Raw genomic sequence first — 23,710 nt, 5'->3', positions numbered from 1 at the left:
GCTACTAACCAGACCAAGAACCTTAGATACTTAGTCATTTACCATCCCTGGGTTTGATTGTCTCATTTGTAAAAGAGGGCCTGCAATAGCTCCAAAATTCAACAAAACATAATGCTAACAGCTAATCTGGGGAATAAGATAGGCAGGTACAAGCCATGCAGAACATGTGATAAGCAACCTGGTGAATTTGGTATGGGTGTCTTTCAGTAAAATGATAATTTTTTAAAAATTACTGTTGGTGGCAAAGCATTTTGGTCCACCAACCAAACTTTAAAGAATAATTTTATTATAGACTTCTGTTTGCTATGGAATTTGTCATAGTAAAACTTTACTCACACTTATTGCAATTTGAGACAATCAAATCATTCACTTTTGCAGTATCCTCCTAAATTCATGTAACGTTATAATAAGCATTACATACCCAGATAAAAAATGTTTAGCATTTCCCAATTTATTTGGGGATAAAATTAACTCTGCAGTGGTCTTTACATTTTTTTATAACTAGAGTAATAATAAATAATATAATTGTTTTTCATTATGCTACTGATAACATGATTTGAACTAGAAAATATCCATACAGAGAGAAAATAAGTGTCTGTCATCTTTTAGGTATAATACCAAATGTCCTAAAATCCAACAATTTATATAATTTTTCATTAACATGTTTCAGTTTCCTTAGACCAAAAAAATAACAACAAAACACCCCACCCAAAAGGGGCAAAAAAGTTCACTTCTCCAATTCCACACTGCGAAAAATACAAGGGTATGAGAAAAATGAAAGTAAAATAAAGAAAAAATATATGCAAAGTCGAATGAAGCAATCTGCCACAATGCTTTAATTAGATTTATGTTTTTACACTCGTTTCTCATCATTTGCACAACACTGAGCACCATATAAAATTAAGACAAAATTTTCATCCCATATACTATGTAGCTTTTGTAACATTCTGAAAACTAAGTGTGACGTTTCTATTTGGTTTGAAACAGAACGGCTACTATGATTTTTTTTTATCTGCAATTGCTTATACTTTATTTTATATATAATAAAGGTAAGCAACAGCTAATGGTCATATAACCAACACAAGCTCTGATTAATAAATTCACCCTTAAAATCTAAACGCTGGTTTTCAGATGAAAGACAATCAGTCTCCAGTGTCTATTGAGAAAAGCAAAGGCATGTTGCCCCTCCTCCCTGGAAAACCATTAAGGTACCAGGACTGTGACATATAACCCACAGAAAACTCCCCTCTCCACCCGGCAGCCGTCATCATTACGGGGCCATTATTCAGGTTTCTGCTCGGAATCAAAGTAAATGCACCCCTCAAGTGCAATACCAGCCAGTCCGCGCGGCTTTAACCACTTACAGGGCCTGTACGAGTTAAAAACAATCAGAGCTACGTTCGGCTTTTGAACTTAGAAATGCACTTCGAGTCACGTACTTCCCAAAGAGGCTTAGTACGACACACCAAAAATAGGCAAACTCTCTACCAAAGGGAGGATGAGTCTCCGGGGTTTTAGTTTCCCGTAACCGGTATAAATCGGATCCCACCCCATTACAGGATCGCTCCTGCTTTCAAAGGTGTCGAGGTGCGCTGTGCAATAGATTCCACATAAGGCAGTGAACGAACACCTGGACGCAGGGATGCTGGCAAAAGTAACTGGGGTGGACCGGGGGGAGGAGGTCGCGAGGCCGGCCGCCAGGCGCCGCAGAGGGCACGGGCCACTCCCGGCCGGCGCGCCCAGGCCCAGGGTGACTGCGGCGGGAAGATTCTGGAAGGAGCGGCCGCGGAGGGAGGGAGGAGAGCGGGGTGGCGGGCCCTGCGAGGCAGGGGTAGGGCCGTGCGGGTTCGCGCACAAACAAAGAACCCAGGGGGGCCGGGCCCAGCCGCGCAGGCGCCATCGCCGCCAGACAGCTCGCCGCGCCGGGCCCGGGGCTGCCAGGGGTGGGCGGCGCAGCCACTGGCCACTTACCAAGATGCGTTTGAAGAGGTTGCTCTCCTTTGGCGGCAGCTGCACGTTCGGCATCGCGGCTGGAGAGGAGGCTGGGTGCCCGCGCGCTCCGTTTCGCGGGATGGGCACCGGGACGAGCCGCGGCTAAGAGTCGTGCTGCGGGCGACGGGTCAGTTCATACTTGGGGCTGAGCAGCCTGGGCAGAGCTGCCGAGCAGGGCTGGCAATGGAAAAGGAAGCCGGTCTGGGTAGGATACCCTTCAGCCCCAGCCTTGCTTTGGGGTAAGCGGCGGCGGCTCCCGTACGGGGCAAGATGGCAGCTAGGACCCGCCCCCCTCGAGCGAGGCGGCGTGCGCATGCGCAGGGCGCCCCGCGGCGAGGAACTGGGGCCCTGTGTCAGGCGGTCGCTTCTGTCACCTGCACCGAGGCTCCGGGTAGGGAGCTTGCACCGTAGCCGTTCGTAAGTCGCTGCCTTGTACTGTGCTTTGGTTGTTAGGCTTCTGGCCCAAGATAATGTTAGTTATATCAGAATCTGACTTTTTTGATTTCTCTCCAGTCAGGAATTTAAACAGTGCTGGACACAAAGTAAATTTCTTGATGTAGGACGAACTTGTTTTCCTTATTTTCTCCCTCGACTTGTCTTTAAGAGAAGCCTTTTCTCTCCAGGGCAGAGCAAAGAAGTATTGACAACGTACGTGAGGTCACTGGGCAGGACTTGAAAAGCGCTAATGTGAAAGCACGTTTGAAATGTCAGAGAAAAATATTCTCAGCAGTTTAGAACACCTAACATTGTCATTGAGAATTACGGTGGTTTTATGGGGCGCCTGATTCCCCAGGTCTACCTACGCTTTCTCCTCAGGTGGTTCTCCTTTATACAAGCCCTATAATAATGAAAGAAAAAAGATTCAAACCCAGGATCTTCCAACTCTGGGGCGCTTTCTACCATACATAAAAGGCAGCATAGTGACAGAAATGTGTGAGTCTAGAAAGATCTGGACATACATTGTTGACAAGAATAGCCGTACATACGGTGTAGGTTTAATATTAAGGTATATGTAAATATTAGGTACATAAACTTATACATGTTCTGGATCTTCATTTGTGCATGGTTGTGAGACTACAGGGTAATTGATGCATAGTTGCATTTAATGGGCTATAATCAGAACTGGGTCGGGCTTACTTGATTTTTTTTCCCTGTAGCCTGAGTTGGTCGGAGATGGGAGAAAGTATCACCTCAGTCTTTTTTTTTTTTTTTTTGGGCCCCTCTGCAGGGTTTGCCAGATACTAGTTCCCCAGCCATGGATCAGACGCGCACCCTCAGCAGTGAAAGTGCAGAGTCCTAACCACTGGACTGCCAGGGAATTACCTCACTTTTAAAATAAGGAAGGGACTGTTATTAAAACGGGGGCGGTCCAGAAGAGCCTATGTGTTCTAGACAGAAACTAGGCTCCGCAAGCTATTAGAGAGGAAGTAGGCAAAGAGGGCTTCATGGGAAACGTGGCTGAGTGGCACCTGAGCTGGTGGCGGTCTCCTAGACCAGGGGTCCCCAACCCCCGGGCCACAGACCGGTAACAGTCCGTGGCCTATTAGGAACCCGGCTGCACAGCAGGAGGTGAGCGGCAGGTGAGTGAAGCCTCATCTGTGTTTACAGCCGGGCCTTATTGCTCCCATTACCGCCTGAGCTCCATCAGCGGCCGCATTAGATTCTTATAGGAGGGCAAACCCTACTGTGAACTGCGCATGCGAGGGATCTAGGCTTCACTCTCCTTAATGAGAATCTGATGCCTGATGATCTGAGGTGGCGCTGAGGCAGTGATGCTAGCGCTGGGGAGCGGCTGCAAATACAGATTACCCTTAGCAGAGAGGTTTGGCTGCACAGAGACCACAATAAATCAGTTGCTTGCAGACTCATATCAAAACCCTATCAGTGAGTGGCAAGTGACAGTTAAGCTGCATCTTACAGAGTAGACTGGACATAAGCAGCACACTTCGGGTGTCACTGTCTCCCATCACCCCCAGATGGGACCATCTAGTTGCAGGAAAACAAGCTCAGGGCTCCCACTGATTCTGCATTATGGTGAGTTGTATAATTATTTCATTATATATTACAATGTAATAATAATAGAAATAAAGTGCACAATAGATGTAATGCGCTTGAATCATCCCAAAACCATCCCCCCACCCCCTCAGCCCCTGGTCCATGGAAAAAATTGTCCTCCACCAAACTGGTCCCTAGTACCAAAAAGGCTGGGGACCGCTGTCCTAGACGAGCAGCAGGGACAGGGGAGTGCCTGCTCACAGCACCCTCCGACTCCACCACTCCTATAGTCCCTGCTCACTCTTTGCTCACATTACTGATTGCTGAAAATTTTTTGGCTCCCAGTTTATCTACATCCTCAGATGTAAAGGGTTCATTGTGGGAAGAGCAGAAGCTCCAGTGCTCCAGTCAGATTATCCCTTGATCCTCATAGGACATGGACTTTTCTGGAATGTACCTCAGCCAGCTCAAGCCACTCTGCCTCACCTCAATGCCGACTTCAAAATGACAAGTTGAAAAAAGAGTGCACGCACACCTCGTTTGTCTACAGTGGGATGCGGGGGGCGGGGGTGAAGGGAGAGGTGGGGAATTGAAAAGAATGCCAATATCGTACCCGGCAGTTGTCAGCCTGAACCTTAGAGTGTCTAAAAGACGTGATGCGCACACAGTGAGAAAGCCTGGATTAGCCCATGGCTGTAATTTTTTGTTTTTGTTTTTGTTGTTTTGTGCGGTACGCGGGCCTCTCACTGTTGTGGCCTCTCCCGTTGCGGAGCACAGGCTCCGGACGCGCAGGCTCAGCGGCCATGGCTCACGGGCGCAGCCGCTCCGCGTCATGTGGGATCCTCCCGGACCGGGGCACGAACCCGTGTCCCCTGCATCGGCAGGCGGACTCCCAACCACTGCGCCACCAGGGAAGCCCTATGGCTGTAATTTTATCACTGACTTCCTGTTTAGTCTGGAGCAAATCTTATTTCCACCTTTCAACAGAAAATGGGGTTATAATAACATTATGGTAATCTTGCACACCAGGGTTACGTGAATGTAATGCTTAGTCATTCCTAAACCCTTAGAAAAAAAAAACAAATGCACTGTAAATCTGAACTCGTTGTCTCTCAGGAAGAATGCTGAAGCCCCACTGAGGGCCTCTACCCAGATGTTCTCTCCTGGTGCTTCAGGCGGGGTGGACCTCCTTTAGAATCATGCACATGGTAAAATAACAGTAGCAACCCCTGTGAAGACCTGAACAGTTCCTGGAGCACTTTTTACATACGGGATATGGGCTAGTGATTCTCCTGCAAAGTCTCGTAGAGCCAAGGAGAAAAGAATCTAGAAAAGGATGGTCTCCACCCCATATGCATAGCATATCTTAAAGCCAGCTGACAGGGTAAAATCAAGTCATTTGCTGCTATTCCCACCACCAAAGGGATGGAAAAGAGCTCATCAGATTGCGTAATGTTTCTGCTCACTTCTCCCTTCTGTGCTCTTGTTTCAGAAAAGAGGGTACTTCATTCCTCCCTGGGAGCTCTTGATCCCATCTCCTTTTGCTTTTCCTGAACTTTCATTCATCGGTTATTCCCCCCACTATTTGCATTTTCTCCCTCCTTATGTAGTTTATATTCTATGGGAGAAGGCGGAGAAAAAACACATAAAGAAACAAGATTATTCCAGACTGTGGGAGGTCCTGGGAAGGAAATAAAACAAGGTCATGTGAGGGCAATGGGGGTTGAGGAGAGAACAAATGTGTTTAAATACGCGAAATACTTCAGGTACTCAGGAATGATCTAGAACAGCTTCTGGAGACGTGATAACATGAACAGAGACCTAAAGGATGAGAAGAGAATTAACAAGATGAGAAACTGGAACATCACTTTCCAGTGAAAGGGAACCACGTGCATGATTAAAAGAGTCGGGAACTCTTTTAATGATTAAAAGATCAATCATTAAAACATGATTAAAAGAGTCACGTTAACATGATTAAAAGAACATGATTAAAAGAGTCAGGTTATGATTAAAAGAGTCAGGTTAAGAACTACAGGTTCAAGGAGGTGGCTGGGGGGTCATGCGGGGAGGAAGATGGTACAGTTCAGTTGAAACTGTAGCCCAGGTTGTCTTCGGTTTGTCATCTTAGGCAATGTGGTTTGGTTTGGTTTCATCCTAAACTCAGTGAGGGAACCATTGAAGCATTTGAAGCAGGAAAGTTTCATGATCTGATTTATTTTTTTAAAAGGTCACTCTGAAAGAGATAATGGGGTTTCTTCTAGGAAAGTGCAATTCTAATCTAATCCTTCTTAAGACTTGGCTTCTGCGTCTTTTGAAAATGTTCTCTGAAATCTCACCAATTCATTTGTTCAGTACTTAGTTATGGAGCACAATGTGACAGTCTTCTGACAAACAAAACTAGCTGCCCTTATGAAGCTCACATGTTAAGGATTGCCTAGTGGCCAAATCCAAAGATTTTTTTCAGTTCACAGTTTCCTTAATTTCTCTGTAGCATTTCACACAGTGGATCACCATCCTTGACTTTTTCTGCCTTCAGTCACCAAGCCCCAGCGGAATCCTGGGTTTCTGCCTGTCTCTCCTCCTAGTCATTCTCTGGGTCCTCCATCATCTCCTCCTCTTTCTTTATTTTTTTAAATTAATTTATTTTATTTATTTAGTTTTGGCTGTGTTGGGTCCTCGTTGCTGCACACAGGCTTTCTCTAGTTGTGGCGAGCGGGAGCTACTCTTCGTTGTGGTGCATGGACTTCTTATTGTGGTGGCTTGTCTTGTTGCGGAGCACGGCCTCTAGGTGCATGGGCTTCAATAGTTGTGGCACACGGGCTCAGTAGTTGTGGTTCGCAGGCTCTAGAGCGCGGGCTCAGTAGTTGTGGCACATGGGCTTAGTTGCTCTGCTGCATTTGGGATCTTCCCGGACCAGGGCTCAAACCCGTGTCCCCTGCATTGGGAGGCGGATTCTTAACCACTGTGCCAGCAGGGAAGCCCCTTCTCCTCTTTCTAAATGTTGGTTGTCTAGACAACTTGGCTTTCTCTTTCAACAGCAGCAATAAAACCTGTTCATCAAGCACCTGCTGCTCAGCAGCAAGATGAAATTAATAATTCTCCTGCCCCCATAGCCTCCACTATTAACACCAAGCAGATTACAAATCTGTCTCCAGTTTCAAACCCTCTTGATCTCTTAGCCTTCATGCCCACTTGTTTGTTAAATATCTCCACCTGGATGTCGCATAAACATTTTCTACTTGAACAGTAAAAATAAAACTTATTGAGGCTTCCCTGGTGGCACAGTGGTTAAGAATCTGCCTCCCAGTGCAGGGGACACGGGTTCGAGCCCTGGTCCAGGAAGATCCCACATGCCGCGGAGCAACTAAGCCCTGCGCTACAACTACTGAGCCTGCACTCTAGAGCCCGCCAGCCACAACTACTGGGCCCACATGCCACAACTACAGAAGACTGCGTGCCTAGAGCCTGTGCTCTGCAACAAGAGAAGCCACTGTAATGAGAAGCCCGCACACGGCAACAAATAGTAGCCCCTGCTCACTGCAACTAGAGAAAGCCCAAGCGCAGCAATGAAGAGCCAACTCAGCCAAACATAAATAAATTTATTTTAAAAATAAAAACAAAAAATAAAATAAAATAAAATAAAACTTATCATCTTTCCATCAAGCCAGCTCAAGTCCTGACTTTGTAACAGGGAAGAACCTTTGTATTCTATTGCAAGTTATTCACTAAAGGGATGTTGCCTATAAGCTTAAATTATACATAATAGCCCATCTCTGGGAGCCCTGCCTCCCAGGTAATGAGCATTATGCTAAAATACCTTTGTTTAGCTCACAGGAAGCATCCTAACTAGGCCTACCTGTGAATGACTGCAGGGAGGAAGAAATTAACACATCCCCTCTGGAGGCTGATGGGAACCAGGAAATGTTTGACTTTACTCCCTCCCCTTTATGTATAAAAGAAGCCTGAATTCTAACTCAGGCAAGATGGTTCTTTGGGACACGAGTCCACCATCTTCTCAGTCTGCCAGCTTTCCAAATAAAGTCACTATTCCTTGCCCCAACATCTGGTCTCTGATTTATTGGTCTGTCATGTGGCAAGCAGTATGAACTTGGACTAAGTAACAACTTCTCTATTATTGTTAATGACACCACTTCTGTAGTTAAAATTTTCTGATCAGTTTTGACTCCCCTTTATTATCCTCCACATTCAAGTTGCCTAGTCCTTTAAATTCTAGGTCTGTCACGTTTCTCCCTTTCCTCCTTGCCTTCCATTCCCACTCCAGCTTAACATTAAATACTGCAAAAACCTCATAATTGCAAAACCCAGTAACCTCATAACTCTTTCAGGCTCTCTCCCCACCATTTCATTATGCACATCGCTCTAGATTTGTCTTTTCTATCTAGACTCAGTGTATAAAAACTTTCAGTGACCACCCATTGTCTAGAACTCAGTCTATTCTCAGATTTTTCTTTCACTTTGCTCCCACAATTACCTTATATAGCAGCGGAACCAGTGGGTACATCAGGTCCAGTATTTTCTAAACTCCATACTTTCGCTCAACCTGATAGTTTTATGAGATTGTTCTCCCAATACCCTAATCTTTATCTTCGTAAGTTCTTCATCTCAAATGGCATGACTTTCATAAGATCTTCCCAAGTCTTCCCAGTAGATCTAATCTCTCTCTTCTCTGTATTTACGTAGCACTTTGTCCTTCTTTTATGCCTTTAGTCTTAGTGTGTTTTATGTTTTATAAATTGTAAATTGTTCGAAAACAGTGGTTCTCAACCTTGTCTGCACTTTTGTATCATCTAAGGAGCTTAAAAATCTACTGATGCCTGAGTCCTACCTCCATAAATTCTGATTCAATTGGGGTGGGGTGGAGGTGGGGCATTTCAGATCTTCCCAGATGGCTGTAATGTGCAACCAGAGTTGAGAACCACTGTTTCAAGGCATTTCATCAAAATCCAGGCTTAAACATGCTACCATTCCTCTTGAGGTTGAATTTAAATAAGGCACATAAACAAAAAAACCGTCACCACCAAGATTCAATTTGGAACCCTAGGCAAAAGCCGCAAATTGCAGATAGGACCACAGATAGTGAAAGTGACCTAGAATTAGCACCCTTCAAAGACTCTGGATCAGCGCAGAAACAACTTTACCCAAGAGTTCCCTCAAAACTCTCAACAGATTCACGCCCTCCAGTCCTCTCACTTCTGTTGTATTCTTGTTTGTCTGTCTCTCTGCTTTCTTTCCAAACTCGTCCTCCTACTGCTCCTTTCTATGCCACACCTTCCTGTTCGGCTTTATCCTCAACCCTTTCACTGAGCATTTTCTTCCTCCCTACCTTCATTGATATCCAGCCCTTCATCAGGGACATTGTCTCTCGTTTTGCATCTTCCTCTGCTTATATACCGTAGGAGTTCGTGAGGGAAAAATCAGCACTTTTTTCCCCATCCCACTGCCCCCCCCCCAAATCATAATACTTCACCTTCATTTAAGGACAGGATACTTGAGTCCATACTCACCAGCTTTGTTGTTCTCTTCTCCTTTTCCTCTTGGTCACTATCCTTCATTTGTTCATTTGCCAAGTGACAATAGTTGTCATTTCAACTTCACTCCTAGCGTCCATCTACTATGATTCCAGTAACTATATGTATGATTTAAAACCCTAGCCTTGGATAAATAAACTGTGGTACATTTAGACAATGGAATATTATTTAGTACTAAAAAGAAATGAGCTATCAAGCCATGAAAGGACATCAGAGAATCTTAAATGTATATTACTAAGTGAAAGAAGCCAATCTGAAAAGGCTGCATACTGTATGATTCCAACTATATGACTTTCTAGGAAAGACAAAACTATGGAGACAGTAAAAAGATCAGTGATTGCCAAGGGTTAGGGGGAGGAAGGGATGACTAGGTGAAGCACAGAGGGTTTTTAGGGCAGTGAAAGTATTCTGTATGATACTATAGTGGTGGCTACACATCATTATACACTTGACAAAACCTATAGGGTATACAGCACCAAGAGTGAACCCTAATGTAAACTATGGACTGTGGGTGATAATAAGGTGTCAATGTAGGTTCATCAGTTGTAGCAAATGTATTGCTCTGGTGGGAGATATTGACAATGGAAGAGGCTATGCATATGTGGGGACAGGGGGTTTCCATAGGGGAAATCTCTGTACCTTCAGCTTAATTTTTCTGTGAACCTAAAACTGCTCTAAAAAATACAATCCATTTTTTAAAACATCCCTAGCCTTACAGTTCCTTGGTTTCATCTACAAAGACCTTCACCTTCTACACTATTTTAGCTACCCACTCCCATGGCCAAATTTAGAATCAGCAAGACCTGCCCCTCCTCTTAAATCATAAATTCTGGCAATCTACTACCTTATATTTTATTTTATTTCATTTCATTTCATTTTACCACGCCGCACAGCATGCGGCATCTCAGTTCCTGGACCAGGGATCGAACCTGTGCCCCCTGCAGTGGAAGTGCAGAGTCTTAAGCACTGGACCACCAGGGAAGTCCCTTAAATTATTTTTAAATGAGAAGAGATTTGCCAATATCCTTTTAACTCCAAGGAAACTTGTTTCAACAGGCATAACTCCCTGTTATTGAAGATGAGATGCCAGCTTCTGGGATTAGTAGCCTGGCAGGGTGACACTGAGAGAAGCCTTTTTGCCATTGCACTGAGGTTCCAGCTCCTGCCTCCAGCATGAGCCCAAGGGCTGTTGCTCTCATAGGGTTGTTCTGTATACATCTATCATTTCTAATGCTAATGACTTCAATCAGATTCTTTGAGGGACAATTCATGTTCTAATGACAATCTCCTATCTTTTCTTCCACAAGCATTTGCTGATTCCTTAATAAGAGGCTTTCACTCTTCAAGATGCAGGGCATCACACTATTTTCTCCTTATCTGTTCACTCATTCAACCCTCATTTGTGGAATGCCCTTCAGCACCCATCACTTTTCTTCTTTCTTCCCCTCTCAGCAAAAACAGTGCCTTCTGGACTTCCCTGGTGGTCCAGTGGTTAAGAATCCACCTTCCAGTGCAGGGGACACGGGTTCAATCCCTGGTCTGGGAGCTAAGATCCCACAGGCAGTGGGGCAAGTAAGCCCGCGGGCTGCAACTACTGAGCCCACGCACCACAACTAGAGAGCCTGCACACTGCAACTACTGAGCCTGTGTGCTCTGGAGCCTGCACGCCACAACTAGAGAGAAGCCCGTGTGCCACAACTAGAGAGAAGCCCGCTCACCTCAGCGAAAGATCCCGCGTACTGCAACTAAGACCCAACGCAGCCGAAAATAAATGAATAAATATTAAAACAAAAAACAAAAACAACAGTGCCTTCTGGCCTTTGCAGAATTAATTCCTCCAACAGTGCTTAGGAGGGAATACATTTCTACCTTCTTTGGAGACTTTACTTCTCTCTCCTTATTCTCCCTTCTCAATTACAGTAATCATTTAATAATAACTGTTATTGGGGGGCTTCCCTGGTGGCGCGGTGGTTGAGTGTCCGCCTGCCGATGCAGGGGACACGGGTTCGTGCCCTAGTCCGGGAAGATCCCACGTGCCGCGGAGCGGCTGGGCCCATGAGTCATGGCCGCTGAGCCTGCGCGTCCGGAGCCTGTGCTCCGCAATGGGAGAGGCCACAACAGGGAGAGGCCCGCGTACCACACACACACACAAAAAATAATAATAATAATAACTGTTATTGAGCACATACCCTGTACCAGACACTATGTATAATTTGCTATTTCTTATTTAATCCTCATGAAAACACCATGAGAAAAATACTGTTATCCCCCTTTTACAAATGAGAACTGAAGCTTAAAAAAAGTAAATTTATACCCAATTATGAAACTAAGTAAGGGCCATCTCACCAAAGTTCATGCCTGTAGCTACTATGCTAAACTGCTTTTCATAGCATACTAATGAGTTTCCATAGATCCTTAGCCAGCCTCATTCAGTTTATTTTTTGCATTAATTTCCAAGGGAAAAATCTGTATTAATGGGAATCTGCATTAATTTTCTATCAGTGCCGTAACAAATTGCCACAAATTATGTCTTAAAGCAACACAGATTTATTATCTCACAGTTCTGGACGTCAGAAGTCAGAAATGTGTCTGCAGGACCATGTTTCTTTTGGAGGCTCTAGGAGAGAATTTATTTCCTTGCTTTTACCAGCTTCTCCAGGCCACCTGCATTTCTGGGCTCATGGCTCTTTCTTCCATCTTCAAAACCAACAGCAAAGCATCTCCTCTACTCACTGACCTCTACTTCCTCTTCACATCTTCTCTCTGACTCTAACTCTACTGCTTCTCTCTTATAAGGACCCTTGTGATCACACTGGGCCCAGGAAGGTAATGCAGGATCATCTCCCCATCTGAATATATTTAATCACATCTGCAAAATCTCTTTTTGCCATATAAGGTAACATAGTCACAGATCCCGGTGATTAGAGTGTTACACACATTCAGCCTACTACATGATCTTTGTAAAATACAAATCTAATGATGCTTTTTACAAAGTATTAATTAATTTATTTATTTTGGCTGTTCCGGGTCTTAGTTGCGGCACTTGGGGTCTTTGTTGTGGCCTGTTCAGTTGCAGCATGCGGACTTCTTATTTGTGGCAAGTGCAATCTTAGTTGTGGCATGCACGTGGGAGCTAGTTCTCAGACCAGGGATAGAACCCAGGCCCCCTGCATTGGGAGCTCAGAGTCTTAACCCACTGGCCCACCAGGGAAGTCCCTAATGATGCTTATTGCTTAAATTTCTTCCATGGCTTCCAGGAGAAAGCTGAGCCTCTTTACCTGAGAATGTGAAGCCCTTTATGATCTAGTTCCTGCCTATCTCTTGAAATTTCCCAGATTCTCAGTGTGTATCTGCGATGCCCTTCCTATCTGTGCCTAGCTCACTTCTACTTGTCCTTCGGAATTCAGATTAAGGGTCAGCTTCTCCCAGAAGCCATCCCTGTCCCTGACCTGGATATGGCTGCCTCTCCTCTACACTCTCGAAACACTCACTACTCACCTCTAATATAGTGCTCATCGTACCGTGTTGAAGTCACTAACTTACTCGTCTATTTCCTCCATTAGACTGAAGTCCCTCTGGATCAGACACCATGTCTTATTTAACTGTGCATTCCCTGTGTTTTACAGTTGTTGCTCAAAAATATCTTTGCTGAATTAATCATCTTCCTGTAGCACATAGCATAATATCTTATGTATAGTACAGAGTACAAAACAAAGTACAGAGTATAGTACAAAACAAAGTACAGAGTATAGTACAAAAACATATTTGCTAAATTGAGCTATAGTTGTTTTCACCTCCTCAGGAATAGGAAAGTAATATATCATCCTCTGCCAAAAAGATTCAGAATTGGGGACTTGTATCTTGCTCCCCAGAACTGTAAAATGAAGTGTGAATAATAAATTGCTAAGTATAATACAAGGAAAGATTCAGCAATATTACAAGAATTGTAATTGAGATTATATGAGAGCTTAAATGAAGGACTATGATAGGTGGATGAGCTGATCTATCAAAGACACTGACAGCTGGAATGGAGTCTGTTTTCCTCACCATTGAACCCCTAGCACTTAGCAGAGCGCTTGGCACATGGTAGATATTCAGTAAATACTGATTTGATGAAGATAATTTCAATGAATTGCACTCCAGGCAGAGGAATTAGTATTGTTAAGAAAAATTGGGAGACGCTGAAATAGGCAAAGAGATTATAAGACCTCCTGTTGAATTGTGTTTTTTCATTGTCTTTGAGCTATTTTACAACTCTTTTATGTTGTAGAAAACTGCTAACAATGTACATGATTCTTTTACTGAGATTGCCCTTTTTAAAAAAATTACTTAATTAATTTATTTATTTTTGGCTGCGTTGGGTCTTCATGGCTGCGGGGCAGGCTTTCTTTAGTTGCGGCGAGCGGGGGCTACTCTTCGTTGCAGTGCGCGGACTTCTCATTGCGGTGGCTTCTCTTGTTGCCTAGCACAGGCTATAGGCGCGTGGGCTTCAGTAGATGTGGCTCGCAGGCTTTAGAGCGCAGGCTAAGTAGTTGTGGCACTGGGGTTTAGTTGCTCCTCGGCATGTGGGATCTTCCCGGAACAAGGCTCAAACCCTTGTTCCCTGGATTGGCAGGCGGATCCTTAACCACTGCGCCACCAGAGAAGCCCTGCACATGATTCTTTTCCCTAGAAATGCAAATTTGTATAACTGAGATGCAAGTGGTTATGTCTTGCATGTACTGACCAGTTTTTCATCTTTTAAACAGATTCATTTCAGCATTCCTTATGGTGTATTTATGTTTTCTCTTTAGATTTTGTTTCACAAATTATAACATCCCTCATTAATTAATAATTTTTTAAAAATTGACAGTTGTACATTTCATATTTATACAAAAGTCATAATCTTACCTTTAAAAATATCTTTTAGGGCTTCCCTGGTGGCGCAGTGGTTGACAGTCCACCTGTTGATGCAGGGGACACGGGTGCGTGCCCCGGTCCGAGAAGATCCCACATGCCGCAGAGCAGCTGGGCCCGCGAGCCATGGCCACTGAGCCTGTGCGTCCGGAGCCTGTGCTCCACAGCGGGAGAGGCCACAACAGTGAGAGGCCCGCGTACCGCAAAAAAAAAAAAAAAAAAAAAGTGTGTATATATATATATATATTTATATATATATCTTTTAGCAATATGAACAAAAATGTCAAGGTTGAAGATGTGTTTTGGAAGAAATAAGGAGTTATCTGGTTGAGCTGAAACATGAGGACATGAGGTTCTTGGAGGATATCATGAGAGATGAAAAGAGGCTAGCTAGATTGGAGTCAGGTCTTGGAGAGCTGGGAGAACGATGTGCAAGTTAATGAGAGAGTACGGGCAGCAGAATCAAGGTCACAGTGCAACCCAGCCTTTTTGGTTCAAATCCCTTTGGCCACTCTTCATCTGTCTGTTGGGCACAATCTTGAGCAAGTCACCTAGCCATGCTGTGCCTCAGCAATTCGTAGGGTTGTTGGGAAGATTGAGTGAGTTAGTTAAATGTTAAAAATTTAGAGCACTACCTGGTAAAGAATAAGTACTCAGTGAATGTTAACTACTATATTATTGTTACAGTTCACAGTTCTTTACCTGAAATACTTGGACCAGATGTTTTCAAACTTCAGGATGCTTTGGATTTAGAAAGGAAATGCATATACCGTACATTATAACACTTTCAGCGGGATCTGGAGCAGCAGCCTGTAATCTAACAAACAAATATTTCTTTTTTTAATTAAATCAAATTAAATTTTATTTTTTATTGAAGTATAGTTGATTTACAATGTTGTGTTAGTTTCAGGTGTACAGCAAAGTGACTCAGACATATATTCTTCTTCAGATTCTTTTCCCTTGTAGGTTATTAGAAAATACTGAATATAGTTTCCTGTGTTATACAATAGGTCCTTGTTGGTTATCTATTTTATATACAGTAGTGTGTACATGTTAATCCTAAATTCCTAGTTTATCCCTCCCCCCATGAATAAATATTTCTTCATTAAAAATACGAATATTTATTCTAAGTGGGATAAATACAGATATAAATAGCCTCACTTCAGTCTCAGTTGGTATACCTGCCAAACTGGGTTTGGGTTAGGGCAGGTCTGGCCATCAAATAAGTTACCAAAAACCCTTCAGTTTTCAGAGATTTTCTGATGTTTGCATTGAAAACAAGGTTTTTCAGAGCTTTGGGGATATGAGAATTGCAGAGAATTGCCATATTACTAAAGTAAAAAAAAAAGATAAGATTGAAATAGAATTTGGAAATCCTGGATATTGTTCAGAAAGCAAAATTTTAAATTTGATCACCTCTCCACTTTGGCAAAGTTTTAATTTTTTCTTTTAAAAATTTCAAAGCAAGGGCAACAAATAGTTGATGAGGAAAAGTTTCTCTTTATAGAGATTCCAAATAATAAATGAAGTCAGAGGACTTCCCTCGTGGCGCAGTGGTTGATTCCACGCTCACAATGCAGGGAGCCCAGGTTTCGTCCTTGGTCAGGGAACCAGATCCCACATGCATGCCGCAACTAAGAGTTCGCATGCCGCAACTAAGGAGCCTGCGAGCCGCGACTAAGTCCCGGCACAACCAAATAAATAAATAAATAAGTGAAGTCAGAATGATAAAATATCACCATTTTGCAACTTCTAATGGAATAATGGATCTAGGCAATCAAGAGCTTCTAGTATTTTAAAAAATCACAACTAAATATTTTGCATCTTCCTTTGTAAGTATCTAACCCACCTATGAATTAGTTTTGAAAAAAAAAAAAGTAAATATGACTCTGTTCAAGCTTCCAGACCAGTTTATAGGAAATACAGGAAACAAAGGAACATGATAAACACCACAACACGAGTCTAGAAAAATCTAGACTGTGTGAAACTCCTCAAGGCCAAAGATCTGGTCTCTTCAACAAATATATTGCAAATAAAAAAAATTAAAAAGAGGGGGGATCCTGTAGATTAAAACAAACCAAGTATTATACATAGAAACAAATTGCAATGCATGGACCTTATTTGAATCTTGATATGAACAAGCAAACTGCCTCCCCCCGCCAAAAAAGAAAAAGACAAAAAATCTGGCACAATCAGGGAAATTTAAATACTGACTAGATATTTGATAATATTAAGAGCTATTTTTAATTTTTAGGAGTGATCATATATTTTAAAAGTCTTTATCTTCTGGAGATGTATACAAAAATATTTACAGACGAAGAGTTACGATGTCTTGTATTTGCTTCCAATTAATCCAGTGAGGATGAGAAGAGAGAGGGAGGAGGGAGGGTGAACACTAAGTTGATAATGTTGAGAATTCATGATGAGTGCACAGGGGTCATTTTACTGTTCTATTTTTGAACATGTTTGAAAATTTTCATATTAAAAAGGAAAAAAATAAAAAGATATATATCTACACACACAGAGAGTATAGATTACATTGTATTCCTCAAGGGAAGATTTGTATCTAAGTTGGAAAGTACTTTAATGCTTATAAAGGGTATTTGAAGACTACTGTTAGTAGAAAAAGATGGGAAAACTAAACTCATTGAAATGAAAATTTGAAAATGTATAATTCAAAACTGAAGGAAATAATTTAAGAAAAATATTTAGCCTGAAATTTAGGATGAAAAATGGAAGAGGTGAAATCACCAAGAAGTTGTAGGAGACAACACTAAATGAGCTTGTTAACAAAGCTGACCTCAGCCTAGGCTAATACCAGTTTATGGGGTAAAAGATGAGTTTCCAGGATCTACCCTTTTATTATTATTATTAGAGTAAAAGAAATACATCGTAAGTTGACATTTCAAGACTCCTTGAACACCTCTTGACTCTGAAAATAACTTGCGATCTAGTTTCATTAATGCCAGCAGGTGGCGTGTTTGTTAGCTTTAATTTTTTCAAGCTCCGAAAAATTTGAGAAGCAGTATGAACACGTGAAAATAAGAAATGCTCTTTTTTCATTCTTTATATTTCGCTTCTCTCGGGGAAAATAATTTATAAGGATACAAATGAAATAAACTCTGTTTTTCTACTTTTCCACCATATTGAGAGCTTGAATTTTGTATTAAATTGCTACCTGCTTTCACTTTTTCTATAGTAAAATATATCTGATTCAAATCCCAAGCCATTGCCAGTCTCAAGATGGCATTGGTCAAGAGCTAAACTACCGGGAATCAGAAAGCCAGGTGTATCTTCACAGTGTGCTAAAAAACAATGTGGTATGGCTTGTGTGCTGAGATTTTATGTTGCTTTCAGTGCCACTGAAAATTTCCCAGATAGGACCAAAGTTTCAACTTAGCCTGGAACAATCTCTACACTCACCCTTGTCTAGCTCCCCAAAGAATGTCCAGGGCTGAGGAAAGTCTGGTGCTCTGCTTCTCTCGGGGTAAGCCCTAAGCAGACAGCTTACTGATGTGAAATCTCTGCTGAAAGACACAAATCGACCTCTTGTTAGTACTCTAGACGCGAGTGTCCTCAGAATCTTTAAAAGAATCCGGAGGTCTCTGAGAGGAAGTTAAGTGAAAATCCCCATTCCCTACCCCTTTGGGTTTGGGACTGATTTGCTCTAAATGGAGATGAAAAATGACCCCACGTATTTTGTTGTGTTAGCATGCTCCAAGTTGGAGGAGGGGGACACAGGTCATTTAGTTTCTGACAAAGAGATACCAAATCGTCAGTGCCCATTACAAATTCATTCAACAAAGAAAGTATTCATAGTTGACTTTATTGTGAGAAATATTTCAGACATGGTAGTGCTTGTTTCTAGTTTAATCAAAATGCTAATTCTTTTTCCCCCACTGAATCAACCTCTTTTATTACTATTTCTGGAAACTTTTATTCTGTAATATATCAGACTTCTTGCAAATAGAAGTTGTTTAACTTCATAGAACAATTTGAGAATAATAACTTCCATAAGGCTTTTCAATCAAACATGAAAGAATGTCTTTTTTCTTTTATAGCTTTCTTGTTTACAATACCCATCACAAAATTTCAAGAAATTCATAGTACTATGAAAAGGAAAATAGAGATTACCTATAATTCCACCAGATTTTTCTTTTCTTTTTTTTTTTTTTTTGGCTGCACTGCACAGCTTGTAGGATCTTAGTTCCCCGACCAGGGATTGAACCCAGGCCACAGCAGTGAAAGCACCAAGTCCTAACCACTGGACCACCAGGGAATTCCCTCTTCCAGACTTTTAAATATGCATCATATACTTTTTTAAAAAATCAATTAATTAATTATTTATTTTTGGCTGCATTGGGTCTTCGTCGTTGCATGCGGGCTTTCTCTAGTTGTAGTGTGCAGGGGCTACTCTTCCTTGCTGTGCGTGGGCTTCTCATTGCAGTGGCTTCTCTTGTTGCGGAGCATGGGCTCTAGGCACGCGGGCTTCAGTAGTTGTGGCACGAGGGCTCATTAGATGTGGCTTGTGAGCTTAGCTGCTCTGTGCAGTCTTCCCGGACCAGGGCTCCGACCCGTGTCCCCTGCATTGGCAGGTGGATTCTTAACCACTGCACCACCAGGGAAGTCCCACATACGTTTTTTAAGTGAAATAGTTTGATGAATTTTTTAAACATTCTCTTTCACTTAATAATATATTGTGGACATCTTTGCATATTAATAAATATAATTATAACCACATTACTTTCTTTAAAAACACATGGAGGAGGAAGCAATATTTATAGTCTTTAGGGATTTTCTTTAAATTTAGAAATAACATTCATAAAGTGTATAACGTTTCATGTATATCTCAATAAATGTTTACATATGTAAATGTCTTTGCTTGGGCTGCCATAACAAAGTACCATACTGAGTGGCTTAAACAACAGAAATTTATTTCTCACAGTTTTGGAGGTTGGAAAGATCAAGGTGCTGGCAAGGTAGGTTTCATTCTGAGGCCTCTTCTCTTGGCTTGTAGGTGGCTGCTATCTTGCTGTGTGCTCACCCGCTGACCTCTTTTCGCTTGTTGAGGGAAAGAGGGGGGCAGAGAGACTACACAAGCTCTCTGGTCTCTTCCTGTAAGGGCACTAGTCCTATCAGATTAGGGTTCCCTCTATATGACCTTATTTAACCTTAATCACCTTAAAGGCCCTATTTCCAGTGGGGTCATACTGGGGGTTAGCTTCAACATACTGAATTTGGGAGGGATTAGTCCATGGCACTAAAGCTTATTTTTTAAGAAGGAAGTTTTATATATATATCAAAATAAAGAATTAAAATATTTTGTTGGATAATTTAGGAGAATGATTTATGTGGGTACTTTGGTATTCGTGAGAGCAAAGATTTCTGTCTTTTTTGTTCATTGCTGAAGTCTCATGTCTAGAATAGTGATTAACACATAACTGGTGCTCAGTGTTTACTGCATGAAAGACTGAATGTTTTCTTTTCTTTTTTCTGGAGGAGGGAGGCAGTATCAGAGCTTAGGAGCCATAGATCATTAAGACAGATTGTCTTCATTGAATCTCAGCTCTATCACTTAACTAGTTCTTTTACCTTGGACAAGTTACTTAAACTCTCTGTGCCTTAGTTTTCTCTTCTGCAAAATGGGTATTTTAGGGTTGTTGTAAAGATTAAATTAATTAATAAATAGGCTTAAGCCATTTAGAGTAGTAGCTAATATGTAGTTGGTAGAAGTAGATACCTTGAAATAGGCAATACGTGTTAGATATTTATATTTATGCCTAATTCTCCTTTTTATATATGTGGTCATAAACTAAGAAAATGTCTTGTGAAGTTGGTAATGTGGAATTCTTGTTGCCTCTGCTTTTCAGGAAGAAATACTAGGGCACAGAGGTCAAATGACATGTAAATGTGTATCCTACTTGAATATTCAAAGTAAGGCAATATATTTGCATTTTCCTGGAATTGTTTATTATTTAGGATTTTTAATGCTTTACTTAATTGATGGTTTACAAGCTACAAACTTAAATTGAGCCCCCAAATTGTGTTTATGTAAACAACAGCTATAAATTCACTAAGTTGTGGCTATATATAGTCTCTCATATTTTGGATCCTCCTTATGATTTAAAAAAATACAACTTTATAGTCTCAATTAGTCATTAGGTATCTTCTCAGGCAATGGAAGCTGAAAGTACAAGTATTAACATGCAGAATCCTGCACATTTTTGAATGATGAAAAGGGATCCTCATTTAAAAAAATCAGGAATCTCTGCTCTAGTGGCTCTATATACACGAAAATTCTTGTATATCTTGATCTCTTAATCAGAACTGTAGGGAATCTCCCTTTTGGGCTTGCCTGAAACTTTGACAACCAAAGCTCCACCTTTGGCCTAGGGGGTTGGAGGCTGGGCGTTCGTCCGAGATAAACTACAACTCCCAAGATTCCCGGGTGGGGAGCTCTTGGGAGTTGTGGTTCAGTGAACACTGCGGCACCAATGCCCCTGCACCTCCCCTCCCCCTTCCATCGCAACCTACACCCTGGGCTCAGAATCCGGATGAGTAAGTCGCCTGGTCATCTCTCTCGTGGGAATTTTTCTCGCTTTTCCATTTTTCTCTTTTGTTTCCTCTGTTAGCTTATTGTTAGGCACACGCAAGGACTACTCTTCTGGAGAAGAGTCGAGACGGAAGAGGCGGGATCAAGCTCTAAGCCGGAAGGGGTGAACCTGGCAATGAAAGTGATCCGGTGTCTGTCGGGCTGAAACGTAGTGGACCACAGAAGGTTCAGACCTCCGTAAGGAAACCTAACGTCCTTTCTGTCTTTTTTTTTTTTTTTTTTTTAACGTGCTCACAGTTCACTTCTCTTTTCTGGTCTTAAAAGTCTATTTTCCTTCTCCAGCTTTTTTTTTTTTTTTCCCCATGGTGTCTCCCTATGGGATCACTCCGTATACCGAGTTAGTGTGGCTTACACGTGATCCTCTCGTGCCGGCTTAGTGTCACTTCTGACTTGCCAAGGCTGAGAGTTGTCCCTAGAGTATCATTTTATTTTTAATTTTCATTTATTTTATTTATTTATTTTTGGCTGCGTTGGGTCTTCGTTGCTTCGCGCGGGCTTTCTCTAGTTGCAGCGAGCGGGGGCTACTCTTCGTTGCGGTGCGCGGGCTTCTCATTGCGGTGGCTTCTCTCATTGCCGATCACGGGCTCCAGGCGCGCAGGCTTCAGTAGTTGTGGCATGAGGGCTCAGTAGTTGTGGCTCACGGGCTTAGTTGCTCCGCGGCATGTGGGATCTTCCCGGACCAGGGCTTGAACCCATGTTCCCTGCCTTGGCAGGCGGACTCTTAAACGACTGGAAAAGAGTCACCAGGAAAGCCCCTAGAGTATCATTTTAATCCTGTTACTGTCGGGGAGTGATGGAGAAGGCTTGCTATTCTCAGGTATAGATAAACCTAGCAGATGAATGTCTTGGGATTTACTTAACATTGAGGTTCATGACCTTGAGAGTTGCTTTTTCTACTATTTCTAAAATGGAAATTTAGCTAGAGGTGTTTTAACAAAAATCTTTTTGCCATTTTTTTTGTTACGTCCTTTTTCAAATGGACACACTTTCTGTGACTAGATGTTGTTTTAGACCAGGGTTCCTGGCCTCCTTAATCAATAGATATTGATCAGAGGCCAGACAAGAAATTCAGTCAAGGCTATATCGTGGCCCCTGCTGCAGCAGAGGGGAGTGAGCAGGTTCCTTACATGGGGTGAGGGTAGGGGTGTGTTCAGGGATCCAGCAGAGGGGTGGCTTAAGTGGTCTACCCATCCCCTTGGCTACGTTGTGTGCAGGGGGCATGCGCAGTACCCTGCTTTTGCTCCCCACTCTCTGCTTTTGCTGCCAGCTCTTCAGAGGTGCCAGTTGGGCTTTTTGGTCTCCTTTTATCTAGTTGTCCAGAATTTGCCCCAACTGCCCATGCACACAGTTATTTTTAGCCCATATTTGTTTCTTTGTATTTTGTTGCTTAAGGAAACATTTGTCCAGGTGCAAGCATTGCAGCACTGCAGCAAAGGGTCCCGGGTCCCAGCTTGTCTCAATGTGAAGACAGGCAGAAACTCCTGCTGGAGGACTGTAACATTTGTGGCTACTGTGCCTTTGTGCATGCTTCCCGCAGTCCTTTTCTCACTGTGATTCAGTATGTTAAATTTCCTTAGTACAGCCCTGCAAACTGTGAATATTTTAGAGACTATTCTGAATATTTTATTTCCTAGGAGATAACAATATCCAAGTTAGCAGACTTACAATGATCAAATGAGCTAATATATGAATACACCTAACGTAGTAGAAACACTGGAGACAATAAAGGTTGATTCTGATCAATTTTGACCCTTATTTCAACTTTGAACCTCAGGATTTTAGGGGCAAAGTATTTTTCTTAGAACACTTTATCTTCTCTTTCTTACTCAGTAAAACCATTGTGTACATTTGTTAGCTCTTTTGATTATCTCTGTTAGAAGGAAGAACAGATAATTATTATTGTACATAACTAATTTCACCTAACATGTAATTTTTTTAAGTAATTTTTCTTCCTGATTGTAAAAGTAGTATGTGCTAAATGTATAGGAAACTTGGAAAACACGAAGAAGTAGAAAAAAAAAGGAAGCAAAAGGAATCCATCATCCCACAACTAGAGATCATCTTACTAACGTTTTGGTATGTTTTTAGTTTTCTTTTTTCAAAATAAAGCTCTTCCTCAACTTATGATGCAGTTATGTCCCCATAAACCCATGTGTTCCATATACTGTAGACAAATTTGAAAACCTAATTGAGATTATATTGTTTTGATTCTGTTTTTTTCATTTAATATAATTATCATCATTGTCTTTTTTTTTTTTTTTTACCAAACTTTCTACTTTCTTAGTCTGTCAGTGTGTAAATTTTCCGTCCTTTAGGATCTCAGCTAAAAGGGAAGCACCTTCGAAGAGTGATTGCATAGTTGGGAATGAAAAGCACTGAAGTCTGAACAGGCAAGCTGCATTCATCTCAGCTCTGCCTCTATCTAGCAGAATGAATAATCATGATTAAGTTACTTGACTTCCTTGGGCATTTGGATACCTAAGAATTAGACAAGGAAGTAGTGTTTCCTTCAAACTTTAAAAATCTATTAATATACGAACCATCTAAAGTTTGCATGATTATTTCATACTTGTCAAGAGCTTATTCACACACTCAATTTTAGATTCTGGGTACTTTCTAGAAAATAGCTGATTTAACCCATTCTATTGATATATTTATTAGTTAC

At 42.0% G+C, this 23,710-nt stretch overlaps 1 protein-coding gene and 1 long non-coding RNA gene across 9 annotated transcripts in view; one reads left to right on the top strand and one right to left on the bottom strand.

The window, feature by feature from the left end:
* The window catches only part of NAA16 (N-alpha-acetyltransferase 16, NatA auxiliary subunit), an 80,836-nt gene extending 78,596 nt beyond the window's left edge, over positions 1-2,240 (bottom strand). For all 7 annotated transcript variants that reach the window (XR_014298066.1, XR_014298067.1, XM_082675702.1 and 4 more), the window contains exon 1: positions 1,972-2,240. Coding sequence is in view for 5 of the 7 variants with exons in the window: in XM_082675702.1 (XP_082531828.1) it covers positions 1,972-2,025 (54 nt within the window). In the remaining 2 variants the exon portion in view is untranslated. The remainder of the gene's footprint in view (positions 1-1,971) is intronic.
* LOC309835974 lies at positions 1,929-23,435 on the top strand. Of its 2 annotated transcripts, none has more exons than XR_014298068.1 (4): positions 1,929-2,119; positions 21,065-21,222; positions 23,032-23,121; positions 23,361-23,435. It is a non-coding gene; the product is annotated as an uncharacterized lncRNA (long non-coding RNA). The 2 variants fall into 2 exon arrangements; XR_014298069.1 differs by lacking the exon at positions 1,929-2,119 and adding an exon at positions 2,340-2,409.
* The last annotated feature ends 275 nt before the right edge of the window (positions 23,436-23,710 follow it).

Source organism: Grampus griseus (assembly GCF_964374135.1).
Source record: "Grampus griseus genome assembly, chromosome: 18".
NCBI lineage: Eukaryota > Metazoa > Chordata > Mammalia > Artiodactyla > Delphinidae > Grampus > Grampus griseus.
The sequence above is the reverse complement of the archived record's forward strand: the minus strand, read 5'-3'. Positions and strand labels throughout refer to the sequence as shown.